Raw genomic sequence first — 24,386 nt, forward strand, 5'->3', positions numbered from 1 at the left:
CCTATGTGAAAAATAATTCAATCAGTGGTTTGATGGACAGTACACAGACAGCATCCTTCAATAACTGCTCACTGAGTGCTCACGCTGCCAGGCAATGCACAAGGCATGTAGGACACAGAAAAAAAGGAATGCTCTCGTCCCAACTAACTTCAAGGAAATCACAGCCAAAGTTTCACACCTTTATAGGAAGCTTGCATAGTTTTTTAACCATGGCAAGAAGAAGAGAATTTGTGTAAACAAATGAAATGTATCTTAGCAAAAGGTACATTCTCACCCCAGGTGAAAGAAAACAAGTCCTGCAGAATTTACCCTAACTGTGAAAGATATCAAGTGTTATACTTTGGAAATCTGCTGAAGCCTACAAATTTTACACGAAGGCACAAGAAGGAAGAAAAGTATGTTAGCTTTAGAAGGAAAATTGTCAGTGCCCAGGAACCAACTCCCAGCATAATTCCTGGTTCTCACAGCTCAGTGGGTAAGGAGCCAACAAGTTGAAGCACGGGCATCAATTAACCACTCATTTTAGACTCTGATGAAAATTTCTTCTTCTCCTAAATTTCTAATCTTCATTCCTAAAATTTATAGAGCAAGGTGAAGGGGAAAAAACCCACTGCTATTCTTAGAATATACTGCTTCTGTTTAGATACAGAAGGTATTCCAACACAACCATGTAGCATTATGATGACCTCAGATTAAATCATATTTAGTTGAACTGCCAAACTATCCTTGAGTGGGTTTTGAACCAAATCCAGAGGTGGTTTGAAGAATTTGTAGTTTTTGTGAGCTGTAAAATAATTCTCATTGGTAAAATTTCTCATGAAACTGAAAATGGAGTGCATATGTACACACACACACACACACACACACACACACACACACACACACAGCCAGCAGAGTAGTCTTCTGCTGCTGGAGCCACTCAAACACTATGAGGGTAATTAGCACCTTTTCATACCAATGTCTCTCAAGGTAAGGCATAAAAGACCTGCAATCATTTACTACTTACTCTCTCAGCCAGTGGAGCTAAGGTAACAGATGAAAGGAGACCAGGAGAAAGAAAGGCTCCCCGTTAGCTGTGCCAAATGAAAATTGTGGCACGAAACCCAATAACCTTGAGTGTCTGTCCTGTGCGTATTAGGTGAATGTCAACACGGAAAGAAAAATCTGCATTTAAAAAGTAACAACTTAAATATCGCATTTAATATCAGTTTTTCTTATATGTGAAACCTAAATTGTAAATAAAATGCAAAATAAGATAGATAATAGGAGGTAGGGAGACAGATCTTTCTCCAAAGGGAAAGGGATCAAGAGATGAAGGGAGGGAGAAGATGGGGAGGGAGAGGGGAAGAAAAAGGAATTAGGTTGTGTTGTGCGTATGGACCAACTCCACATACTGAATGTGAACATCATGTATTGCAAACATGTGCTAATAAAAAATTCTGTTGTTTAAGCCAAAAGAAGAAAAGTGAAAAGTAACAACTACAGCAGAAAAGCATCCCGTATACACATCAGTGAAATCACTGTTAACCAAACAGCTCTGTGGGAACTTTCTAACATTTCTTCTTGGCTACCATTCAAAGTCACCTGGGAGAGATCTAACCATGAGAACAGAGCTTGAATTCAGCAGAAATCATTAAGAGGTTGCATAATTGCCCATTCTGCACATCTCACCTCTATGGTGAGAGGTTGCCTGGTTCAAGACCCCAAGCACAGCCTAAGGTCGTACCCAGTAAGGGCCCATCTCTCACCTCCGTAACCATCCAGGTGGAAATTAAAGATCCCAGGATACTTTTCAAAATAGCCCAGGGGATCACCCAGCTGTCTGGGTCAACAGTGCCTGGTCTCAATAAAATCTAACTTAATGTTCTGTGTGGGAATGAGCCCTTCTTGAATGTACAGGAGATTCTGTGTTCATGTATACAATTATTAAACTGTCCTTCTAGCACTGTAATTATTTTATAATCCACAGAGGACTTAAGATACTTAGAGAGAAGGATGCCATAAAAAGTCAATTTGATTGTGATTTATAACTGAATTTATCCACAGAGAGACAACTGGTCACTAAAGGAAAGAATCTTCTAGGTAGTAAATTTATAAGTGTAGAGTCTATAACTACTAGCGGCTTAGCTCCAGGAAAATTCAAATTCCAATACAATAACTTACACCAACAATTTTTTATGTTCTGATCAAGTCTGCATGCTTCTGTCTGGTGGTCTGAGCAACTGATTTGAAGGTAACAATATACAATGGAATTACAATGGTGAACCCCTACTATCTAATCTAGTGAAACTCTGTATTATCTCTACTGTTTTATCAAAAAATTATTTTCTTATTCCCTATAACGGTTTGAGCAGTCTTTCATTCTTACATCTGGTAATCTGAGCAATGTAGTTGAGGATAGCGATATGTAATGTAACAACCACTGTTGATTCGTATTATTTTGTCTTGAGACTCTGTATCACTTTGAATGTTCTTGCTTTGACTTGTTTATGCTTGTGATACTGGTATGCTGCTACTGTTCTATTTCTTTGTTTGTTTCTCATTTACTACTCTCTTAAAAATAAAAAAAAATAACTTACACCAAAAAATTTAAGTTAGGGCTGAGTATTTATATTATTTAAAAGATTCTAAGCAATTTTAATTGCTCAATCCCCTACTACTTTGATATATTCAATTTTGAGGAAACAAAGATAAATTAGCCATATTTCAATTGTCTTTTCCTGCTTGGCCTTTTAAAAAAAATTGATGGATGCTATATACTTTGCTTGAAAAGAATTAAGAAAGTCAAAAAAGACCAACTATATTAATCTTTTATTAACTGATTCCAAAGCTGTATAAGAGGTTAGTAAGAACATCCTAAAGAGGAACAAAATAACATCAACATTTGGTGCATCAAAGCTCATACAAAGAGCTGTACAGGAAACAGTAAATTTAAATAATGCACCTGTAACCTGTTCTTCAGCCTAAGAAAGATATTTCTTCTGTAAATGGACAAGCAGATTTTCAAAGGGAAAGAGTGACCAAAAGAATGGGGTGGTGTGTTATTTTATGTGTTGCTATAAAAAAAAAAAAAATAGCCCCAAGCTAGGGAACAGTTATTATTAGCAAATATGCATTCTATCACAAATTCTATCGCATGTTCTCTGGCTCAGAACACAAGGGATGGCCTTCACTGGACGTGAAGCCCTGGGTCTCTCACAGCATGGTAGTCAAGGTGCCAGCAGGGTGTAAACCCTCATTCACAGGTCAACTGGGCATGGCTCTCTTCCCAAGCTCAGTCATACTTGCTGAGAGGATGCTGCTCCTCACAGGTTGCTGGACTGAGGGTCCAGCTTCTCCCAGATGGAAGACTCTCTCTCTTCCTTCAATGTGGGCCTCTCCAATGAGCAGCTTACAGTGTGGGGGCTGGCTTCATTCCTGCACAAAACGAGAGAGAAGAGGGCAAACAATAGGGAAAAAAAAAAAGCAAAATAAGATAGATAATAGGAAGTAGGGAGATAGACCTTTCTGCAACTTAATCCCACAAGTGATAGCTCATCACACTTGTAGCATTCTATTTGCTAGTAATGGGTCAGTAGCTCCAGCTCTATGTTGGGCTCACATAGGTATGAATACCAAGAAGTGGGGATCCTGGGGACACAGCTCAAAGGTTGCCTGCCACAGATGGGTGCCGGAGTAGTGAATGTCACTTGAGGAGGTCTGGCCTTCATTCCAGCTCCTGAGAAGTAATCCCTAAACCCCAGGAACTTTGAGAGTAGTCACACTGTCTGCCATCCCAGGTGGGCTCTTCTCAGGGAATGAAATGACTCCTGCTGGGCCCCGGGATAGTATAAGTAGGAAATGACACAAGAGGAAGGCCAGCCACCGCAGAAAGACCACTCTGTGGTCAGAGGTTAGAGCTTTGAGTCCCATGATGTTATCTGATCAGTAATTCATTCACGCATGCCTGTCTAGCCAGACCTCAAGGGAAACTGGACTCTCAGGCTTGGTGACGTCTTTAATCAGAATGTCCCCTAGTGGAAAAGGATTAAGAGGCAGTATGTTTAGAAGGTGACAAAGGCATAAGGTAGAAGGAGATTCTTCCAGGCTGTGGTAGCTCTGGATCAGTGTGAGAGAATGGCACATATTTCACCAATCCCGCTAAATTCATTGTCGTTAATTATTGAAATACTTGTCAGTCCAATGCCACAGTACATATTTTAAGATTCCTAGCTCTGTATATGAAGCACCTGTTAGACAGTTTGCATTTTAAATTACTCCTTCATCATATTCCCCCAGGAGAAATCTTAAAAGTTGAGTTAATCCATTAAAGAAATATCTTCTTCTATTTCTGGCAAATAACTATCCAATTTCTTCTTGAACCTTGAAAGTAATCTAAAATTGTCTGCTATGGTTTTGTAGTTGTCACCAAAGGCCTGCATATTTAAATCTTAATCTCAAGCTTGCTTCTACTGGAAAGGGGCAGAAACTTTAAATGGTGAGGTTTAGTTGGAAGACTTTTAATCATGAGGGATATGTCCATGAAAGGAACTTGGCCCTTTCCACTTTCCCTCTTGTGCTTCATGACCATTCATTGGGAGGTGGGCAAAACTCTCTAACAGGCACTCCCTGGCATGACGTTCTGTCTTACCACATACCCAACCCTGGACTGACATCTCCAAAACCATGAGTCCAAAACCTTCCCTCCTTTTAAATTTACTATGTTGAGTATTTTGCTACAGTAACAGAAAGCTGATAAACATAGGATCTTCTTTTATCAAAGGGATTAACTTAAAGGCCGATTACTTCACTTTTAATAAGATCCAATTGCTATGAAATTTTTCCTAATATGGGCTTGAAATGTACCCTTCATGCATTCATTCTAGTTCTCTCTGGAGTCACTTGTAATTACCACTGTCTTTGCATATAACATCCTTTCCTATTCTTCACAGGCATCTGTTACCCCAAGTTTTCTCTTACCTCAGCCTAACAACCCGCAGTCCTTCCTCAAACAAGTTCTCAGGTCTTTTCATGACTAGTCACCCTCTTCTGAGCAGGCTTCATAACATAAATAAGTCTCTTAAAACAATGCACCTAAAGCTGACCATGTAGGAGATGACACCAAACTGATTCTCTAAACAAAGAAGTCTCCCCAGATAAGACCATGCTATAATTTCCCAGAGAGAAAGCTTGCAACACCCTGGCCAACTTGGATATACACAAATGGTCTCTTACAATGGCTCAACTTCTACTTTTTTGTTGTACTCTTTGATACACAAAAGTGATACCCAGTCAGTAGCAAGCAGACTTTAAATTTTCAATTGCAAACTATTTCGAGCTGACACATTACAATGCCGGTTAGCAGCAGGGAGCAGCTGGCCAGGTCAGCCAAGTGATCACGGGAGGAAACAAGGGAGACTGCACTGTGCTATGTTGCTGAGCTGTGATGTTGGTAGGTTGAGTTGTTAAATGCACTTTTGACGGCAGTTTTTTTTTTTAATTTTTTCTTTTTCTTTTCAGTTTTTTGGTTTTCTTCTGGTACCGGGAATCGAACTCATGACCTTGAGCTTGCCAAGCAGGCGCTGTGCCCCTGAGCTAAATCCCCAGCCCCTGACTGAAGATATTTTCAATGTATGATGGGTTTATGTGGATATAACTACGTCATAAGTCAACAAACATCAGTAAAATTGAAAGCATAATTTGAAATAGTAAAGGATCTACTTTAAAATTGTAAAGTTGTAATTTAGGAATTGCCTAACACTGTATACTTATCCTAAGTTGCATATTCTAATATCATACATCAATTAAAGAGCATGGCTTTTCTTTCCCACACATATTTCATAAAAAAAAATCACTCATCTTTGTCACTGCTCTAGCCACCTTTAGAATCAAGCCAAATCATGCTCAGCAACACAGTACAGTGCAGTCTCCCTTGTTTCCTCCCATGATCATTTGGCTGACCGGGCCTGCTGCTCCCCACTCTAGAGGACATCAACTTCAGCTCTCAGTTGTTCAAAAGGTAGTATTTGTACTACAAGACAGCACACAGAGAGAGAAAAGGCACAAATCTCTCATATTTAACTCATTGACTCTGCACAAAGTGAGCTTCCAGGGTGACTCTCACACATTACAAGACCAGCACTCCAAACTGCCCCCCCCCCCGCTTCTTTCCCACTTCTGGACAGAAACCACAATCCTGAATTCCACCACAGGAAGAGGTAACTTTTTTGAAATTTACATAAGGGCTTTTTGTGCTTACAGACTTATGACAAATATTATACTCATGAGGGCTGCCCATACTGCATCTCTGTGGCTTTAGTTCAAGGAACAAAGCACAAGGAACAAATGTGTTGTGTTGTGTGTGTAAGTGTGTGTTGTGCACTTACTAAATTATTCTTTTAAGCCACAGATACTGATTTGCATAATATTTAGCACTTGCTTATTTGTTTATTTGGTGCTGGCGTATGCCAGACAAGTTCTCTACCACTGGGATATGCCCTCAAATCCAGAAGTTAACAGTTACTACACTAATTGGCTTTTTAAATTCTCATAAATTTATACATATCAGATTTCTACACATGCAAGTCCCTTTCTGGTTGGCTTTGTCAAGTAATCTCTAAAAATCAGTGAAAGACTTGTTTAAACCTTAAATATGTAAAACTGTAAGATGTTGCACTCAGGAATGATCACTAGTTTAAAATATTAAACTTCTTTGTTTCTCTATTTTTATTGTTTTACTGATTCTGTCAAAGGGCCTCTATAGGCATTAAAACAACTATTAACTGAGGGAATATGTCTTCCCAATGTGATATATTATTCTTTCCTATAATTTGAGAAACTTATTGGACCTTTAATGTGAGGTGTTTTCTTCTCATGGAACATTTTTAGAGAAAAATGCTATATATCCAGACAAAAGTTGCATTTCATATTAACCTCTTACTGTTTGTGTCCTACTTAGTGTCTTATTGAATTTGGAATCAGCTAAAATGCTCAAATGTTTTGCATACAATTTCGTGTGAAACTATTTATTCTCTTAGTACATTTCTACTTATGCTTATACATTTTTACCTAAATATAAATTTTTCCTTTAATATCATCTTGTGTCTTCAAGTATCTAACACTAAGGATTTTATAAATTACTTTCAAATACAGCAATACCTCGGTTCACAAACTTATTTCTTTCCACAGTCCTGGTCACAAACCAAATTGGATGAGAAGCAAATCAAATTTCCTCATAAGATCAACACCACTGAATTTTATTCAGCTCTCATTCAATTTGGTTGACCAGAATCACAGAAAGAATTAAATTCATGAGCTGAGGTACCACTGTACATCATCACAAGGATTCAATGCAATAACCCAGGGAATAAATTGTTACATCTTCTAGATATGAACATAATTATCATTGATAGATTTCAACTACTTTAAAGGGATAATGGTTATATTTTATAAAGGACTCCATCTTTGTCTTCTGTTCCTATAACAGACTACTTGAGATTGGCTAATTTATAAGAAAAAGAAGTCGAGACCAACAGATCAACAGATAGATTCAACAGATCTTGAGGCCAAAAAGTCCAAGCTCAGGCAGTTGCATCTAGTGAGGTCCTTGTGCTGCTTTCATTCATGGTACAAACAAGAAGGACATTTGCTAGAGAAAGACAAGAAAACCAAACAAGCCTTGGAACAACCCACCATCATCTCAGTAGCTAACTGGGAGAATTCACCTGAGAAAAACATGGATCTATTCATCAGGGCTACACCTCCCTGTCCCAAACTGTCCCACCATGTCCCAAAAACCCAGCACTGCCACCGTGGGGACCAAACCTGAGTTCTGATGGGGACAGCCATATTCACACTATAATAGTCTCATATAAATAGAAAAGGACATTGTGTCACAAAATCAACAAGAGTCATGATATCTGAATATTGTCATACAAAATATAAAAGTAAGCACATAGCAGAGATCATTTTCATAAATTAAAAGAAACAGATTAAAATCCTAATGAGTACCTCTGTAGCCCTACTAAGTGAACCAGAGTGAGACAGAATCTAACGATGATATAGTAATGTTGCAGTGGAACTGTTAAGTGATTATTATTTGTTAGTGACATTATAAATTAGCACAAATTTTCTGGAAAAGTAACCAAACAATATATTTCAAATAAAAAAAAACAAACTATGCCCTTTGATCAAATACTCCCATGCATAAAACTTATCTTATAAAAGTAATTTAAAGGAAAAAAAGAAGTAATTTACAGGAAGATATGCATTGGATCATTGTTTATAATAAGAAAAGGAAGCAATATATCTTTGTCTCAAATTTTAAAAATGAAATAAAGCTTTGATCACATTGCAGTTACCCAATTTCTCCTCCCCCCATGCAATACACTTTGCAAATATAAGAGAAAATTTACCATTTCTCCATTCCTAATATGTCTTATTTAATATTCATAGTGTTGCATTTCATCTGAATTTTTTCATCTAATCTTTCAGCTAAGTTTGCATTTGCCCAAGAACAGCTTTGTGCAGCTTACAGCCTGAGGGAATGGCTACTGGAGACATCACACAGTTTTTAGACTCCCAAACCAATGGGAGTCATGATCCACAGAAGGGAAAAGCTGTGGTTGTCAAAGCACCGACAAGTGAACTGTGTGAAGAAAATGCATTTGCATGAATTTCCAGATAACCTAAGAAATTGCATATCCAGCAACACCACCCCTCTTAACTGTTTGGAGGCAGACATTGTGATGGCGCCCCCAGTAGGTGTCTCCCCTAGAGTATGAAATGAAGGGTGGCCCCCACAGTGCCTTGCTGATGGTCGCGGGAGGGTCCCACTTGGGCTCCTACCACACACAATCCAAGCCACTGCCTAGATACTTAGTAAACATCACTTATACTGTAACGCAAAATTTGAATTTGAAAAATTAAATATATTTGTCTGGCCCGTTATATTACCTAGGATGTGTAGGAAATGCCTGCAGAGCTTCACTTCCCCTCATCAGGCATTTCAAACCACTGAGGCATTGTGCTCAATGTCAGTGTTTGCCTTCCCAAATTCACACGTTTCTAGTCACTTCATGACATATTTATTGGCCTTGACAGGCAAGGGGTAGAATGGGAAACTTCAACCTTGCGCTCATCATATGAGGGCGCAGACAGACCAGCCTCCGTTTCAGCCTCGTTGAGCTCCCCGTGGTGGCAAAAGACCCTCCTGCCATTAACCAACCTCACATCTGATTCTCTGTAAAATTTGTACCAGCAAGTCTAGGGTAGTTAAATATATGGCTAGAATAATTAAACAAACTACATAAGAATATTATTTGGTCTGCAAACAATTCTATAAAAGGTTCCAGAGAGCTGAGTCTTGAGAGTTGTAGTTTATTTGTGGAGTTTGGGCTGGAAATGGCTAATTATAACACCTGAGCACATTTCTAGGCAATTGGGCCCTGGGGATTCATCACCTTGTATACACAAGTCAGCCCTGACTTTCAGATGGGGAGTTGCATGGCCATGGTAGGCCATCAAGCAGAGCCTTGCTAGCAGCACCCGTGGAGAAAATGCCTGAGCTCATAATGTGCACAGCTAGCATATTACCTCTATGTCTTTCCCTACACCACAAATTCTAAGGATGGTGGCATCAAAGTGTGCCTCTTACAAGATCTCTATCCACTCCAGGACTTCCAAAGCTCTTCATGAAATGTTACTTCCGGGAAAATTGTCGGAGAGCAACGTATCCGTACCTTTAGATCAGAGATTCCCTTGATGGCTTCTGGGAAACCTACCTACACTTGAAAGCAGAATTTGCAATTGATATAATAGGAAAAAAATCCATTGTTCTTATTGTTTCTTAGAGATAACAGATTGTGACTTTGCTCTACCTGGTGTACATGCTCCAGTCTCAGAGTGGTAAACTGAAGAATAGAAATGTGTGGCAATACTGCAGGCTACCCAATCAGCTCTTCCTCTTCTTTGCTGGCATCCAGCTGACCCATTTCCCAGCCTCCCTCGCTGGTAAGTATGGTCAAGTGACTGAGTCCCAGCCAGTGGAATGTGAAAAGGAAGAGGGCACTTGTTTTGGCCAAGGTATAGAAGGATGGCCAAGGTGTTTTTAAGAAGTAGCCATCCCTCCCACACTCTTTTTCCCTTCCACTAGCCATGTAGAAGATCACAGTAAGCTTCTATCACGTTGAACCATTATGCATGTTTATGCTGTCAAATAAAAAACCATGGCTTGGATTAAACTCCTGCACTAGACACCAACGGACCAGGCTAAAAAGCAAAATGGAGTCACTCATGCTAAAGTTCCACAGCAGCAAGCTAAAATGAAGCTGTCCTTCTGACCTTTTAGACATCAGGATTAAAAAGATATGGGCCAAATTTCCAACACAGACCAATTTCAGTTGGCATGATAATGAACTTCCCTCTGCTTTAATCCCTACACAAAAAAGGAAGTAACCTGAATTAACCTGATGTTCACTAATCAATTATTTTCCTAAAGGGGCTGGGGATTTAGATCAGCGGCAAAAGCGCCTGCCTGGCAAACGCAAGGTCGTGAGTTCGGTTCCCGGTACCGGAGAAAAAAACAAAAAAACAACAACAACAACAACAAAAAAAAACAATTATTTTCCTATTGTTTTATCTCCCTGTCCCTGCTGTATAGAGCAAATAACTTTGAAATAACCAGTAGTCTTGTTTTCTGCTTCTGCTTCCTTAAAAAGAAACAAAACAAAACACTTCTCTGTCTGTAACACCAACCTCCTGAAACATCATAGCAACGTACTCTATTTTATATGTGACAAAGCATTGTTCCATTCTAGGATTGAAAATAAAGCCAATTAATATCTCCAAATTGCTGTAATTTTGTCTTTTTGACAATACAGAGCAGCCCAATCTATGAACACAGAGAGCAAGGGTATTACATTTCAAACACAGTTTTTGTGATAAAGAAAAACATCAGGCCTTCACTTTCCTGCAATGATTTTTGTATTATCACTTTTCAAAGTGCCCAACACAGGCTACCATCCCCATAGTGCCCCAAATCTTAGACAACAACAACAAAAAAAGCATTTTATTTATAGATTGGCTTCTGGGTCATTTCCTTCAGACTCCTACACAAGGGCAAAAAGTCTTCTGATACGATTTCCCTAAGTATTACATCCAATTTTCCCTTGAATATCTCTAGTTCTAGTATCTTGACAGCTTCCTGTGTGAAATTATTCTACTGCCTGATTGACCTTCATGGTTTAGAATTTTTTTTCTCACATCAGACAATTTTCCCCCTAACTTCAGCAAATAATTGGCCTGACCCTGGTGAATGGAATAGCTTCATGGTGAAAACCAGAAACATGAACATAAATAACATAAATTAACCTTCATAAAGCACTCCTTAGGTACAATCTTGTTTAATCCTCTTAATAAGGATAGGAAACATGGTCTTCATTTGACAAGCTCTGAGATTTCAAATAAGTTACCTATAGTCACAACACATGGAAGGGAGCCATAGCAGGTCTGGTTTTAGAGAGCCAAAATTCTGCTTCCATCACACTTCGTTAGGCTGCTAGGATTCAATTACTAGAAGCACTTGGCCACTAATTCACACTTAAGTTCATCAGCAGTAGAGGGATTTAGCTTTGGTGGCATCCACTGACAATTTAGCTTCCCAGGCATGCAACAATCTTGTTTCAGAAAAACTGTAATTCCCTTGAAAGTGACCCGAGAGTAATTTTTGTAGGCAAGAGATAGACAAAGACAACAGTTTTAAGAAAATCACTTCCTCCTGGTTCAGAACGAGCTCCTAGAACAGATCAGAAAATATTCACTCTGAAAAGTAGTTGTGAAATTTTGGAAATTTTCTATTAGTCTTGATTGGGTGCTTCTGCTCATGCATCGAAGAGTGGGGAGTAGGAGCCTTGGTTCCTCTTCTCTTTCCTCTTCATTGCCCATGAATAGGAAAATAGGGTCCCCAGTCCCTGCACCACATACCCCTCCTCTTGTAATTCAGGCTTGTAGCCAGTCTTAGCCAGGGCAGGTGAAGAGAGCAAGCCTTTCTGAGCTGAGGGAGAAGCGTCCACACCACCCACAGGCCTGGGTAGAGGGGCCAGGTCTGCGGGGGCAGAGCAGCCCTGAGCCACAGCGTGTCTGTGCCAAGCTCATCACCAGGGCTGGGTAATGAGGTCAATGTGAAAACAACTGGAAGGCACGTTCCCCAGGAAACACAAGCAGAGTGGAAACGGCCCGACCTTATGTTGCAGAATCCAAATCCATTGAGTCAATTGCCGGGAAACATGACATGACCTTTCAGAGGCAGTGAGCATCGCTCGGAGAGCAGGCTGCCCTGCTCTTTTCATTTCCCTGCTGCCCCCGAGGCAGCAAGTCACTGGAAATAATAGCCCGGGCTCCAAATCGGTGCTTCTTTAATGAAACACACACGCGCAGCATTGAGCTTGACAACGTGGCAGATGTGTGTGAGCGTGTGCATGCATACAGACATACATGTGTATACGTGCACTGTGTGTGCGTTCTGTCTTTATATAGAAGTTCCCTTCAACTTAATACTTTGTGTCTTATGTTAGATTGTACATTCGTGCTTATAGTTTGAAGGAAAATCTTTGGAATCCAGTGCATATTTCCAAATAAAAAACCTTTACCCCTTCATTCTCAATAGCAGCCAACATTGTCTCTTGGAGAGCAACTTGGAAAAGGACTTCTGACCCAACCTGGGAAAAGGCCTAAAACATCCTATGTTTTTGTCTTTCTGTTGTCCTCCTATATTTTCTACACCTTATTAGAATCTGGATCCATAGCATCTTTTTATGATTAGTAATGGCAAGTTGAAGGAGCACCACTCTTTCTGCAGAAAACTATGAAATCTTGTCACGCAGGTTCAAACCTCAAGCACTGCATGCTTGCTTTGGAAGCCCTAACTAGGCTTAAAGGATCAGTAGGAAAGAGAGCTGGACAGTCTCTGGCCAGAAAGGTGCTTAAAAGAAAACTGTAAGACCAAGACCCTGTGCATTTCACTATAAAATCTGCAGGGGACTTTGCAAAACTGAAAAACTTTCTGGTAGAAAAACAGAAAATACCAGCACCTCACCTAGAGTCTAAAAAATATGATCCTATTCACATTTTTAAAATGTGAGGAGATGAAGATGGGGGATCCAATATATAACCCATACAAGGTTTTGTCTCTATTGCTCAGGACAAACACTATCATTCCAAACAGACTTATTACACCCAAGTTCATTACATGGGTATTGTTTATATTGAGTTCCCAAAAGGATAATGTATGCCAAGATCATGTCTAATGTCCTGTGCTCTACTTGGAGCTAGAAATGACAAATAGGGGAGCTGGCAGGACTCCCAGGACCTATGAAATATATTCCACACAGATTACAAAATATTTTGAACAATGATTAGAAAAATGTAATCACTACTTTATCATATCAAACTGATTCTCGCTGTTGGAGGTTTACTTTTGTAGGTTTAACATAGCTGGAGGCCAGGCTTTATGGATTGCTCTGCAACAGCTCCCTGCCGAAAGTTTCCATTGAGGTTGGCTTAGCCACGCAGAAGCCATGGAGCCTGAGCAGGGTGTGGCCCTCTTCCCTACTTAGCTGGAAGGAGATCATAATTCCTGGGCCTCCCTGAGGAGGCTTAGTTTGGAGATGCTCCTGGTGGAAGTCCTGTGGGGCCTGCTATCTTTAGGTAAGTCCCATGAAATTGATAAAATTCAACAATAATTTAAAAACCACATGGAGCCAAAGTTGCCCTTGAAAATTTCTTAAGTAGTTCACCAATTCAAGCTACAATCATCATGGTAATACATAGCGTTTAGCGAAAGCTTATTGTGGGCTAGGACTATTCTGTCCTTAAGAAGTAGATCTGATAGCTACTTCCAATTCACAGATGTGGAGGTTAGCCTCATTCTGGAAGCTTTCATAAACACAGATGCCTGGGTCTTTGTCAGATGTGCTCAAATAGAATACTTAGGATGCTAGCTGGACAGCTACAGATCTTAAAAGCTGCATAAGTAATTAAGTTTAGTAACTAAGACCGAAAACCGTGGAAAGGATCAGGATGAGTTACATGTGTGTTATCCACAGGTTACTCTAGAGAGCACTTTGATGGATCCAGCCTCTGGACTTCAGGAACTCACAGTTGAAGACAGGTTAGACTCAGGCTTCTTTCTGGCCATAGCTCTGACACAAATAGCTTGGAAACTCACTCTCCTCCTTATAAGAAGTTAGAACACAATGAAAATAGCGAACAGAACTTGCAGGACAAACTGCCACCAATAAATCTGGAGAGGCAGGTAAATCATGAATGTAGAGTTCCAGCTGAAATCTGCTTCCTGGGAGCAGACAACTCTGGGGTCATAAACTGACTGAAACACTTAGACGGCATTTTTTATGAAGTGCTACAGGCTGAATACAGTAGCATGAGATTGAAAAGCTCCTAAAACTAAAGTCTTGTGGGCAGAGGCAAGGGGGGACTCCTTACCCTTTGTGAATATTGTCACGGTGTGGACCTAAGAAAGATTCCCTTATGGCTCTGGAAGTAGTAAGGGAAGAATAATCACTATGAAAGTTGCCTATAGGTTTCTCCAGAACAAAGATCTACTCTCCAAGGGAAAAGGCTTTGCTATATCCTTATTCCAGCTGGACAGAGAACATTCTTCCCACTCCAACCCCTCTAAAGTTCCTGTCTCATTAATGGAGGGTATATTCCCATCACAGGGATAAAATAGCCAACACCTGCAACTTATAGGAGGAGAGATTTACAGTTTTGGCTTACAGTTTCAGTGGGTTCCATCCATGGTTGGCCACTCCAAACTAGAAACTGTGGTGGAAATGCCTCACAGAGGGAAGCTGCCCACATTGTGGTGACCAGAAAATAGAAAGAATAGAGGATACCAGGAGGGAAACTTACCCTCCAAAAGCACCACTGCAGTGACCAGCCTCTTCCAACCAGGCTTCACCTCCTAACAGAACATTTCACCATGAACTAATTGAAGGATCTACACAGTTAAGTATCATGCCCTGATGGTCTGATCACCTTATCCCTACCTCTAAACACCCGAGACTTTAGGGGGACATTTTAGATCTAAACCCCAGCAAGGGAAGTAAGGGACATATAAATAAAAATTAGTGGGAAACACAGAAATGACAGTCCAGACATATAGCCCCACTAAAAGACTGATATGTAATCATGAGAATATAGAACACTTCCTCTCATTCACACTTAATACCACACCCCCTCACTCCAGTATAACGCTGGTGAATTATAGCTGAGCAGCACCATGTAGACTCTCTCTCTGTGGAACAATATTTAGAGGGGCCAAAAGTCAGTCAGGAACATACAAACCAGGCTCTTGTGGAATTCACAGATTTTGGCATCTACAGTTACAGCAAATATTAAACACAGTCTGATCCCTAACTTTATTCATACAAATCCACACTGCAAAGGCCTACCCAACCAGTTTTATTACCCAATATATCATTTAACAAAAAAATTACAGGACAAGAAAAATACATACCAAAGAAAGAAATTAAGTATTTGAATCGAACCCAGATGTAGTAGATTTGGGGCTTATCAGAACAAGTAGTTAAACTAATAATGGTTGATGTCTTAGAGGTTCCTATAGAAAACTGAATCTACAGAATAGATTGCTAGTGTAAGCAAAGAGATAGAAATTCTAAGGAAGGAGTGAGATGAACTACTAGAAATATAAAATACAGTAATAGAAATTGATAATGCCTTTGATAGATAGATTGGACATAGCCTAGGAGCTTCAAGGTAAGTTGACAGAAACTCTCCAAACTGAAATGCAAAGTAAAAAAAAATAAAAAATAATAGAATGTCAGAGAACCATGAGACAAATTCAGAAGGTATAGCATATTCATAACTTGCCTAACCTCTTATAGGTTCCACCAGCTCCACACCTTCACATTGTCAAATAAGCTTCCAGTAAAGAAAACTTTGGGGGACAAACCATATCAATGTCCAACAAATAGGGGAGAAACCAATTCAAATGCAACACTCCTTGGGCAAATTTTTCAGATCAACACCAGTAACCAATGGATTATGTACCTTGCACGCATCTCAGGTGTTATGCCAATGATTTGGGTATGCTCTGGCAGCAGTGTGACTTCCATTAAGTCACTCGTTAGTGTGCTGGATGGAGAAGAAGTCATCGCTATTTTGACTCCATGCTTTCTTCACTATGCAGAGCACAGAAGCACAATTTACACAGGACCATAATGCACACATTCATTCTAACAAAACAAATTCTATAAACAAGGAGCATGGAGCTCCCTCAGCACATAAAAGTTAAACTAAGGGATGTCAAAAAAAAAAAATTCACCATAATGAAGAGAAAATGAACTGGCATTTCCAGCTGTCTGTAATGGGAATGCCCTTCCATATGGCAAGCACAGTTCATTATTGATCATAACTAAGCCTCCAGTCTGCCCAAATGCTCCTTTTTGGATGGAAAAAAGACATGTGCTGTAGCGTTTCTAGCATAAAGTGTGTCTTAGCAGAAATTGGAAAGGAACTACATCAATGCAAACCAAGGAAAATAGCCATCCTGTAGTTGCTGCTTGTAAGTCTTATATTCCTATTGTTCTTATCCCTCTTTACTCTTCCAGGATGTGAACAATGAATGACTCAAAACTGAGAGTAAAACTGCCCAGGCTGCCATTATGACTGGAAGTCTGGCCAGGGAGGCTTTCAGATTGAAGCAGGTAATTTCAGAGTCCCAGATGCAGGTGATGAATGCCCAGGACATCTATATACCATGTGAAACTGGAGAGTACTGGAAGCATTAAGGGCCAAAATACCTACAGCAGGAACCAGGATAGATACTGATTTGCAGACAAGCCAGAAAGAGTAAAGGGTAAGACGAGAGGAGATAAGAAAGGCCTGAATCCTGGAAACACAGGCAGAAACAAGAGTGCCCTGAGGATAGGGATGAAAACATTGATCGTCCTTGTCAGATATGGGGTCAAGTCTGGACAAACCATGCTCTGTACTGGAAACTAGGTTCTACAAAGGGTATTCACAATCCATGAGAACCAGGATAAAGGAGCCAGAGAATTGGACCCAGGTCATACAAGGCTAAAAATCAACATGTTGGCTGGCTCATACTCCTTCCTGAAAGGTCTAGGGAGGATTTGCTTCCAAGGCTTTTCCAGTGTGTGGAGGTCACCTACATTCCTTGACATGTGTCCCCTTCATCCATTCATAAAGTCAGCAACTTGCTTGCCCTGTGTAAGAATGCTGATGTTTGCATTGAATGCATTTGATAATCCAAGATGATCTCCTCATCTCAAGATCCACAGCTTAGTACATCCGTAGGGTCCCTTTTAATGTGGAAAATATGCTAGCTAAATAAGAAAGTTGACACAGAAGTCAAAAAATAGCCTCTATTTGGAAAAGAAAAATGGCAATATGGACCCAAGGAATGAATGCAGCCCCAAACAGTGTCCCATAAGGTGAACACAGCAGAGGTTTCTTATAGGGAATTTGCACTGTAGCTGTTTTTACAGGCAGTGCATTGGCTGAACAGAAATTCCAAATTGCAAACTCATTCTTGGTTAGTTAACAGGATACTAAAAACTGTGGACACTGAGTTCAGTTGTTTATCCAAGGATATTGGAACATTCTTCAGTTTAACCCTCAGAAATGTATGTATGCAGTCTCCTCAAGATTCCCTGACTACATTTTAGAAGGTCGCAGCCTTAATTACTTCATTTTCTTTCACAGGTAATATATTCACAGGTTCCAGAAGTTAGGACTTGTCCATCTTTGTGATCCAGCATTTATCCTGCTAGGTGCTTTTACATTTTCTTATGTATTAGTCTACATTTTTTGGTATTGTATATGCAGTCAAGCACCTAAGTCTGTATTATTTAGCTGAGTCACCAGTCAGGCTTCCTGTGGGAAGCAGCTGCTGAAACAGAGGGCTCCCATGATCAAGGAGCAGCGCTGGCTTCCTGACCACATGACCTATGCAGTCACATGGGATCTTGCACCTTAAAGGGTCCTAAACATAGTTTAATGCTCTCTATAACAATAAAATTCTTAATAATTTCCAAATGAAACTTCACATTTTCATTTTGTGCTGGGTGTCAAAAATTAGCCAATTTGGGTAAGGAAAGAAGAAGTTCGGGGCAGAAAGAGGAACTGAGTTATGATGCAGTCACAAGGAAGTCTTCCTGACCCTGCAGGAGCTCCAGAACTGGGGTGGCACTGCAGAGCTGGCTGAGTTAGCGGGTGCACAGGTCTTCACTCACTGTGCCAACATGGAGCGCTGGGTACCCAAAGGGAGGGAGTAGCATAACCTTGGACAAGGTTGCTCTCTAAAGCCAAGAGCATCTCCAGGAGATGGATTCATCTGAGAACTGTCTGATGCTACTTTTCCCAGAAGCTGGCTGGCAGCAGAAGTACATAAGTCCTAGAGGGGTTAGACTGGACAACTTTCACAGCATCTCCTACAAACTCAAAATACTAACACATGTCTCTCTATGTAATACCACCAAGTTCAAAGGTAGGATACTGCTAGCACCCCAATAGGCTCCTTTGTGACCCTCCTGGTCTGTAAACATCCTCACAGAGGGAATCACTAGCAGTGTATTGTACAGCTGTCAAATACCAGCTTTTCAATTATTTGTCTCCATGCAGTTGATATCACACAGTGATGATTCTTCTGTATTCTACCTCTTACATTCATCATTAATCCATCCATTCTCTGATGTACACCAGTAATTCTTATTGTTGTTGTTGGTTATGTATTATTACATTTACCCATTCTATGAGGATGGGCCTTTGGGCTGTGTCCAATTTTGGTTGATTATGAGAAAAACAGCTATATCTTTCTTTCAATAACTTTTTTTTGGATATGTACCTAGGATTGGAATTGCTACATTACAGGGTAAGCATCAGATTCGCCAGATGTTGTCAAAGTGTTTTCTCACTTAAATTTCTACATATGTTCTATTTTAAACAGCTTCTGGCTGAAGAGAAAAGCAACTGAGAAAAAAACACCATTGGTTAATATAGAGAGAAAAGATACCATTGGTCCACATATATAACCACAACAGATGTGAGCTTACCTGTGGCTTATAAATTTATAAACATTTTTTGATAATTCAGATAGCAGGGAGATTGGGATACCATATCCCAAATGTTCTCTGAATGGAGTTGATCACCAAACTCACAGTCATCAGATGCTCTCATGTTGGTAACTTTCTGTGGAAAGCTCAAGAAAATCCCGGGTAAAGTGAAAGGGTTGGACTTTTACTAACAATTCCCTTAGTAAATGTATTTGGATTGAATTGATCCTTACAATGAAATCTGTCTTAACAAACACAGAGTGTGAGGAATAACCTCCTTGTTCTCTGCAGACAATGGTGAGGCTACAGATGAGAACTGGAGAGCTGGCTCAAAAGTCCTGATGCCACTTTTCCTTAAAGGTATGAATGTGACCTAAGCTTGCTCTTCTGTAGAACTGATTTTGAAAGAGCCCCTTCATGAGATTTTCATGAAGATTTGATGGCATATATTTATTAAAGGGATTATAAATTATGATGCGCAATGTACAGTGATGCCTCAATTCAGGAATTTAATTCATTGCACAATCCCAGAGAAGATTACCATAGTCATGTTCTTCACCCAGTGTGGAGTTCACTAACAGAAGTAAAATTTTGCTGAATGCCTCTATTCCCAAACAGATTTTTTCACAAACAAAAGTGTGAAAACATTACAGGTATTATTGTAATCCCAAGTTATTAGGTGTTTTCCTATTTCGTTCTTCCTAATTTCTGTGTTTCTTTTTGTCTTTTTTACAAAATTTAGCCTCTCCTCACAGATAGACCGTCAGTTAGTAGGTTTTTTCCTGATCATTCATAAGTCCTTCTCACCACGAGGTATGGTGGTTCTGAGAGACACAAGAGGTTCCTCCACTCAAGGAGACAAAATACTGTACATAAGACTTCCTCTACCCCTTGCAATGGTTTTGTAGGAAAATTTATGCAGAATAAAAATTTTTAACATTTGCTCACCATGAAAATACATTTTCCTAGGGAAGCAATCCTAGAAGTCATATTTGGGTGCCCGGAGGAGTCACAAAAGACAATAGACCTTATTCCTGGTTTACTGATTCCTATTTAATAACAACAGTACTGATTATGCACTTTTCCATCTTAAAGTTCACATTACAAGCATGGGGTGGGGGACGTTAGAGGCAGAAACAATAGCAGCAGGGAAAAATTAAGAGCCTAATAACACATGAGGAGACAGAACCAGAGCAGTAGAAGTTTAACACAGCAGCCTAGGGATCATTAGCATGAGAAAAAGCTGGTAACTCCTAAAGATATTTCAATGCTCTCCAACTGCAATGCATAACAACTGTGAGTCATAAAAGACAGATTACAATACATATATTTTATGAAATGGTGAGACATGTGTCACTCTTACTGAAATTATTTCCACACAAAATGCTTCCTATAAAGTTTGAAGGAAAAAATATCCTTCCCCCAATCACCACAAAAAAGGAAATACAATAAAAGGTTAAAGTGCAATATCTTTACTGTGTATGGGGTAACTTGAAAAGTCCATTTCTGTAGGGTAAACATCTCTTCACCCAAATACAGCAACACTAAATATAAACAGTTCTGGGAACACAGCCCAAATTATGTAGGCCACTAATCACATTATCTATTATTTCCCAAAGTGATAAAGAAGAAACTGACCAAAATTTTTTCAATGGAGAAAAATATAGACAAAATGAGTCTAATCACATGCAGAGGTCCCTTCACTTCCTGTATTATTTACTGAGGCATAAATATGTTATGCATTTTATGTTGTTATCTGAACTCTCAGAATTCAGAAAGAAAAGAATTTGAAACTTGGGAATATGGAGGAGACAGAAAAACAGACACAGTAATAACCATAAATCCTGAAGCATGTGGATAAATGGAATGCTGATGCATTGAAATAAAAAGCTACCATAATGTGGTGTTAAAACAAATATACCCTCCTACATAATAGACAAGAGGTTTCAAGGTTCCGCTCATGTTAAAGGATCAGCAGATTTCTGCTCCACAATAGTAACTGTTATTATTATTTATTAAGCAGCTATCAGATAGTGGATGCCTCAGGCACCCTCCATAAATGAAAGCTAAAGATCTTTTTAAACAAAATCAGTGCTTGAAGGCTTTATGAAATAAGAAGATTCTATATCCAATATAGCAAAGATAGTAATAGGAGCAATGTACTTTCCCCATATGTTTCATTTTATGGTCCCATTCAATACCAAAGGAAGCTACTTGTCCTTCTGAGAAATAAAAATCAAGCCCAAGTGTCTATGGGAACACAAGACAATATGGGAGTTGCCACAGATCCACCAAAGTGTTGAACATACCTCTCAGCACCACCTGCACTAGTGGCAAGCACTTACTTATGACAATAAATACCATGAAGTAATCATATATCCAAAGTGGAATTGAACAGAAAACCATCCTTCTGAAAAACAATTTTTGGTTAGAAATCAACACAGTATGTTAATGGGTTATCTGGGTCTGGATGTGTAAAATAATTGATTGATTTGGTTGATTCCAGTGAATAAGCAATCAAGTGAACAAATAAATCAATTTTTACTTGCTTTACACATGAAAAAGATCTGAAAGCATTCAACAAGGATGGATGGATGGATGGATGGATGGATGGATGGATGGATGGATGGATGGAAGAATGGATGGATGGATGGAAGAATGGATGGATGGATGGATGGAAGAAATGAAAACAACATAAGAGGGAATTAATTGCTGATAAAATCTGCTTCAAACCTTACCTTAACACCAAGCTCCAGATTTCTGCCATCTTCACTGGAACAAATGTCACACCAGCCAAGCCCCAATTCTGACAAATGTCATCTTTCTGGCTTATCCACATGGCTAAAACTCAGGACATTTCATGAGTATCTACTTGGCTCAAACTCCCCTAAAGGGGAATGATTTTGTTTCATTTTATAGAGGCACAGTACATGAACTTTGCCTACTTTTGGAAGAGAAACACAATATAATAGGGAAACAGTGAAATACCCTAGAATTTGATTGAATTAGTATATACTGGATAAGCTCAATCATTTTTTAAGGTAGCCCAATCTAAGAAATACATGGCAAGTTGGTATGGGACGGATTTTGAGAAGATCCAAGAGCCCCAAATGAAATATCAGTCCATTCCTGTTGCCAAAAGTCAACTATGAAAATGTACAGAAGTTGTAATATAAAATAATGGAACCAGTTCCTGAATGTAAGCCAACCCATAATCACAGAAATCCCTGAGTATTATTCCGCTTTGCAAGTGAAGAAACTGAGGCAAAATAGGTTTTGTCAATTAACTCACTCAAGAACATATGAGTTAGTGAGAAAAGGACCCAAAATTCCAATCCAATTGGTCATCTGGATCTACACATAGCTTGCTAACAGATGGCAGTGTCACTATAGAACAACAGGAATTCGTTTCTAACTATCCCAATTATACTACACTGTTCCTTATCCCAGTCTTGACCCAGAGGGGCTCCAAGGACAAATATAGCAAAGAGAAATAAGATGAGCCAATTGACCAGCATCACTACCCTATGACATACAGGCTGGTTACAAAGATGAACAGGGGTGAAAAGCAGAGCCAGCTGATGACTATTATATTGAAGTAAAATTATCTAAGATAAACAGACCCATGATTCATCCAAGAACAAAAAGTTGAAAAAGAATAAACTCAGAAGGAAGTTTAAAGAGTGTCTTAGTCACTGTTGACACACAGTACCCAACAAACACAAATCAAATGAGGAGGTTTATGAGGGCTCATGGTTTTTATAGGTTTCAGTCCATGGTCAGCTGGCTCCAAAGCAGAAATGGCCTGATAGAAGTGCACAGTGGAGGAAAGCTGCTTGCATCATGATAGTCAGGAAGCACAGACAGCAGGAAGGAACTAGGGAGGTCATGCTCTTAAGGACTCTCCTCTTCTGACCAAGTGCCACCTCCCAATAGTACACTCAAACACTGGACCTACCAGTGGATGAATTCACCAATGTGTATAGTGTCACAAGATCCAAACAGTCTCCAAAATCCCTGTCTCTTGATGCATGAGAATCGGGGTGGAGGTCACTGTAGATATAAGCTATAACCTTCCACTCCTGGTCCCCAAAAGCATCATGCACATCTTTTTACTTAAAATGCATTTAATCCATCTCTAAGAATTGTCAACATTTTACTAACTCCACCATTGCTAAAAAGTCTGAATCAAAGTTTTCTCTGAGACTTAAGGCAAACTGCTAACTGTAAGGCCCTGTAAAAATCAGAAAGTTAAACACATGCAACATACAATGGCACAAGTTAAACATTCCCATTCCAAAAGGGAGAAAAAGGAGGACTGCAAGAAATGGGACAAAAGCCAGAACAAAATCCAGCAGGGCAAAGACTAAATCCTGTAATTACTTGTCCTGCACTGAGGACAAGTTGTACTAACCAAAAATGGACTAGGACAGAAAGAAAACATTAGGAGTCACTCATGACAGATGTGCCCACCGCCCAACGTTACCAAAGCACCAGGCTCCCAAACAGAACCCTGACTGCCCTTCCTGCCAACAGCACAACATAGGCCTTAGTCTAACAAGATGAATCTCACTGACATTACTGTCATGCTGTGGGTGTCCAATATTCCCCAAACTGTAACACTGGAATCAAAACTACACACAATTTACAGACCGGTTTCCACTCTCCCAGAAACCCTAAATGTTTCAGATAAGCGTCTGTCAAAAGGCCCTCTCAAATAATGAGGAAGAAAGGTGGGAGGAAATAAAGAAATAAAAGAAATCACAGCCCGGCAATAGTATCGTGTTCTTCTCATTCTGTATTGATTGTGTGCCAGTAACTCTTGGACTGTTTTCCACCTTTTAACTTCAAAAGTATTCCAGGAAGAAATGAATATTTTTCAGCAGCTGATGAAGATTATCAAATGTACTTCTGAACTTTTCTAATGAAAGACAATTACGCTATGCTGCCTCAGGCACTTTTCAACCCACAGATTGTCGATGTCAAATTCTCCAATTAAAAGGGACATTTTTGAAAAAAGACTAATAAAAAACTTGAAAGAACAAAGTTTTAGCAATCATGCTAGCAATCGGAACTTCCTGTCAACTAGCTTGCGAGCTACTGCTGTGGAGGAAAACCCAAACGAGAGTATCCTGAGGCCAAGGGTTAGAGTTCCAAACCTGCCACACGAGCGGTAGGACTAGAACAAATCCTTTACTCCACTAGGTTTAAGTTGCCCAACCTTTTGGTTGATAGGTTTCCAAAATGTTTAACAGTGAATGTCTCTTCAAGAGTTCCTAAAGCACAACTGTT

General features: G+C 39.7%; 1 protein-coding gene across 1 annotated transcript in view; it reads right to left on the reverse strand.

Annotated features, from left to right (window-relative positions):
• The window catches only part of Fam169b (family with sequence similarity 169, member B), a 174,755-nt gene that overhangs the window by 8,671 nt on the left and 141,698 nt on the right, over positions 1-24,386 (reverse strand). The window contains exon 8 of the mRNA XM_013512513.1: positions 3,285-3,417. Coding sequence (XP_013367967.1) covers positions 3,306-3,417 — 112 coding nt within the window. The 3' untranslated portion in view covers positions 3,285-3,305. The remainder of the gene's footprint in view (positions 1-3,284; positions 3,418-24,386) is intronic.

The sequence above is a fragment of the Chinchilla lanigera genome, unplaced genomic scaffold, assembly GCF_000276665.1.
Source record: "Chinchilla lanigera isolate Chin_1 unplaced genomic scaffold, ChiLan1.0 scaffold00015, whole genome shotgun sequence".
In the NCBI taxonomy this organism is placed as follows: Eukaryota; Metazoa; Chordata; class Mammalia; order Rodentia; family Chinchillidae; genus Chinchilla; species Chinchilla lanigera.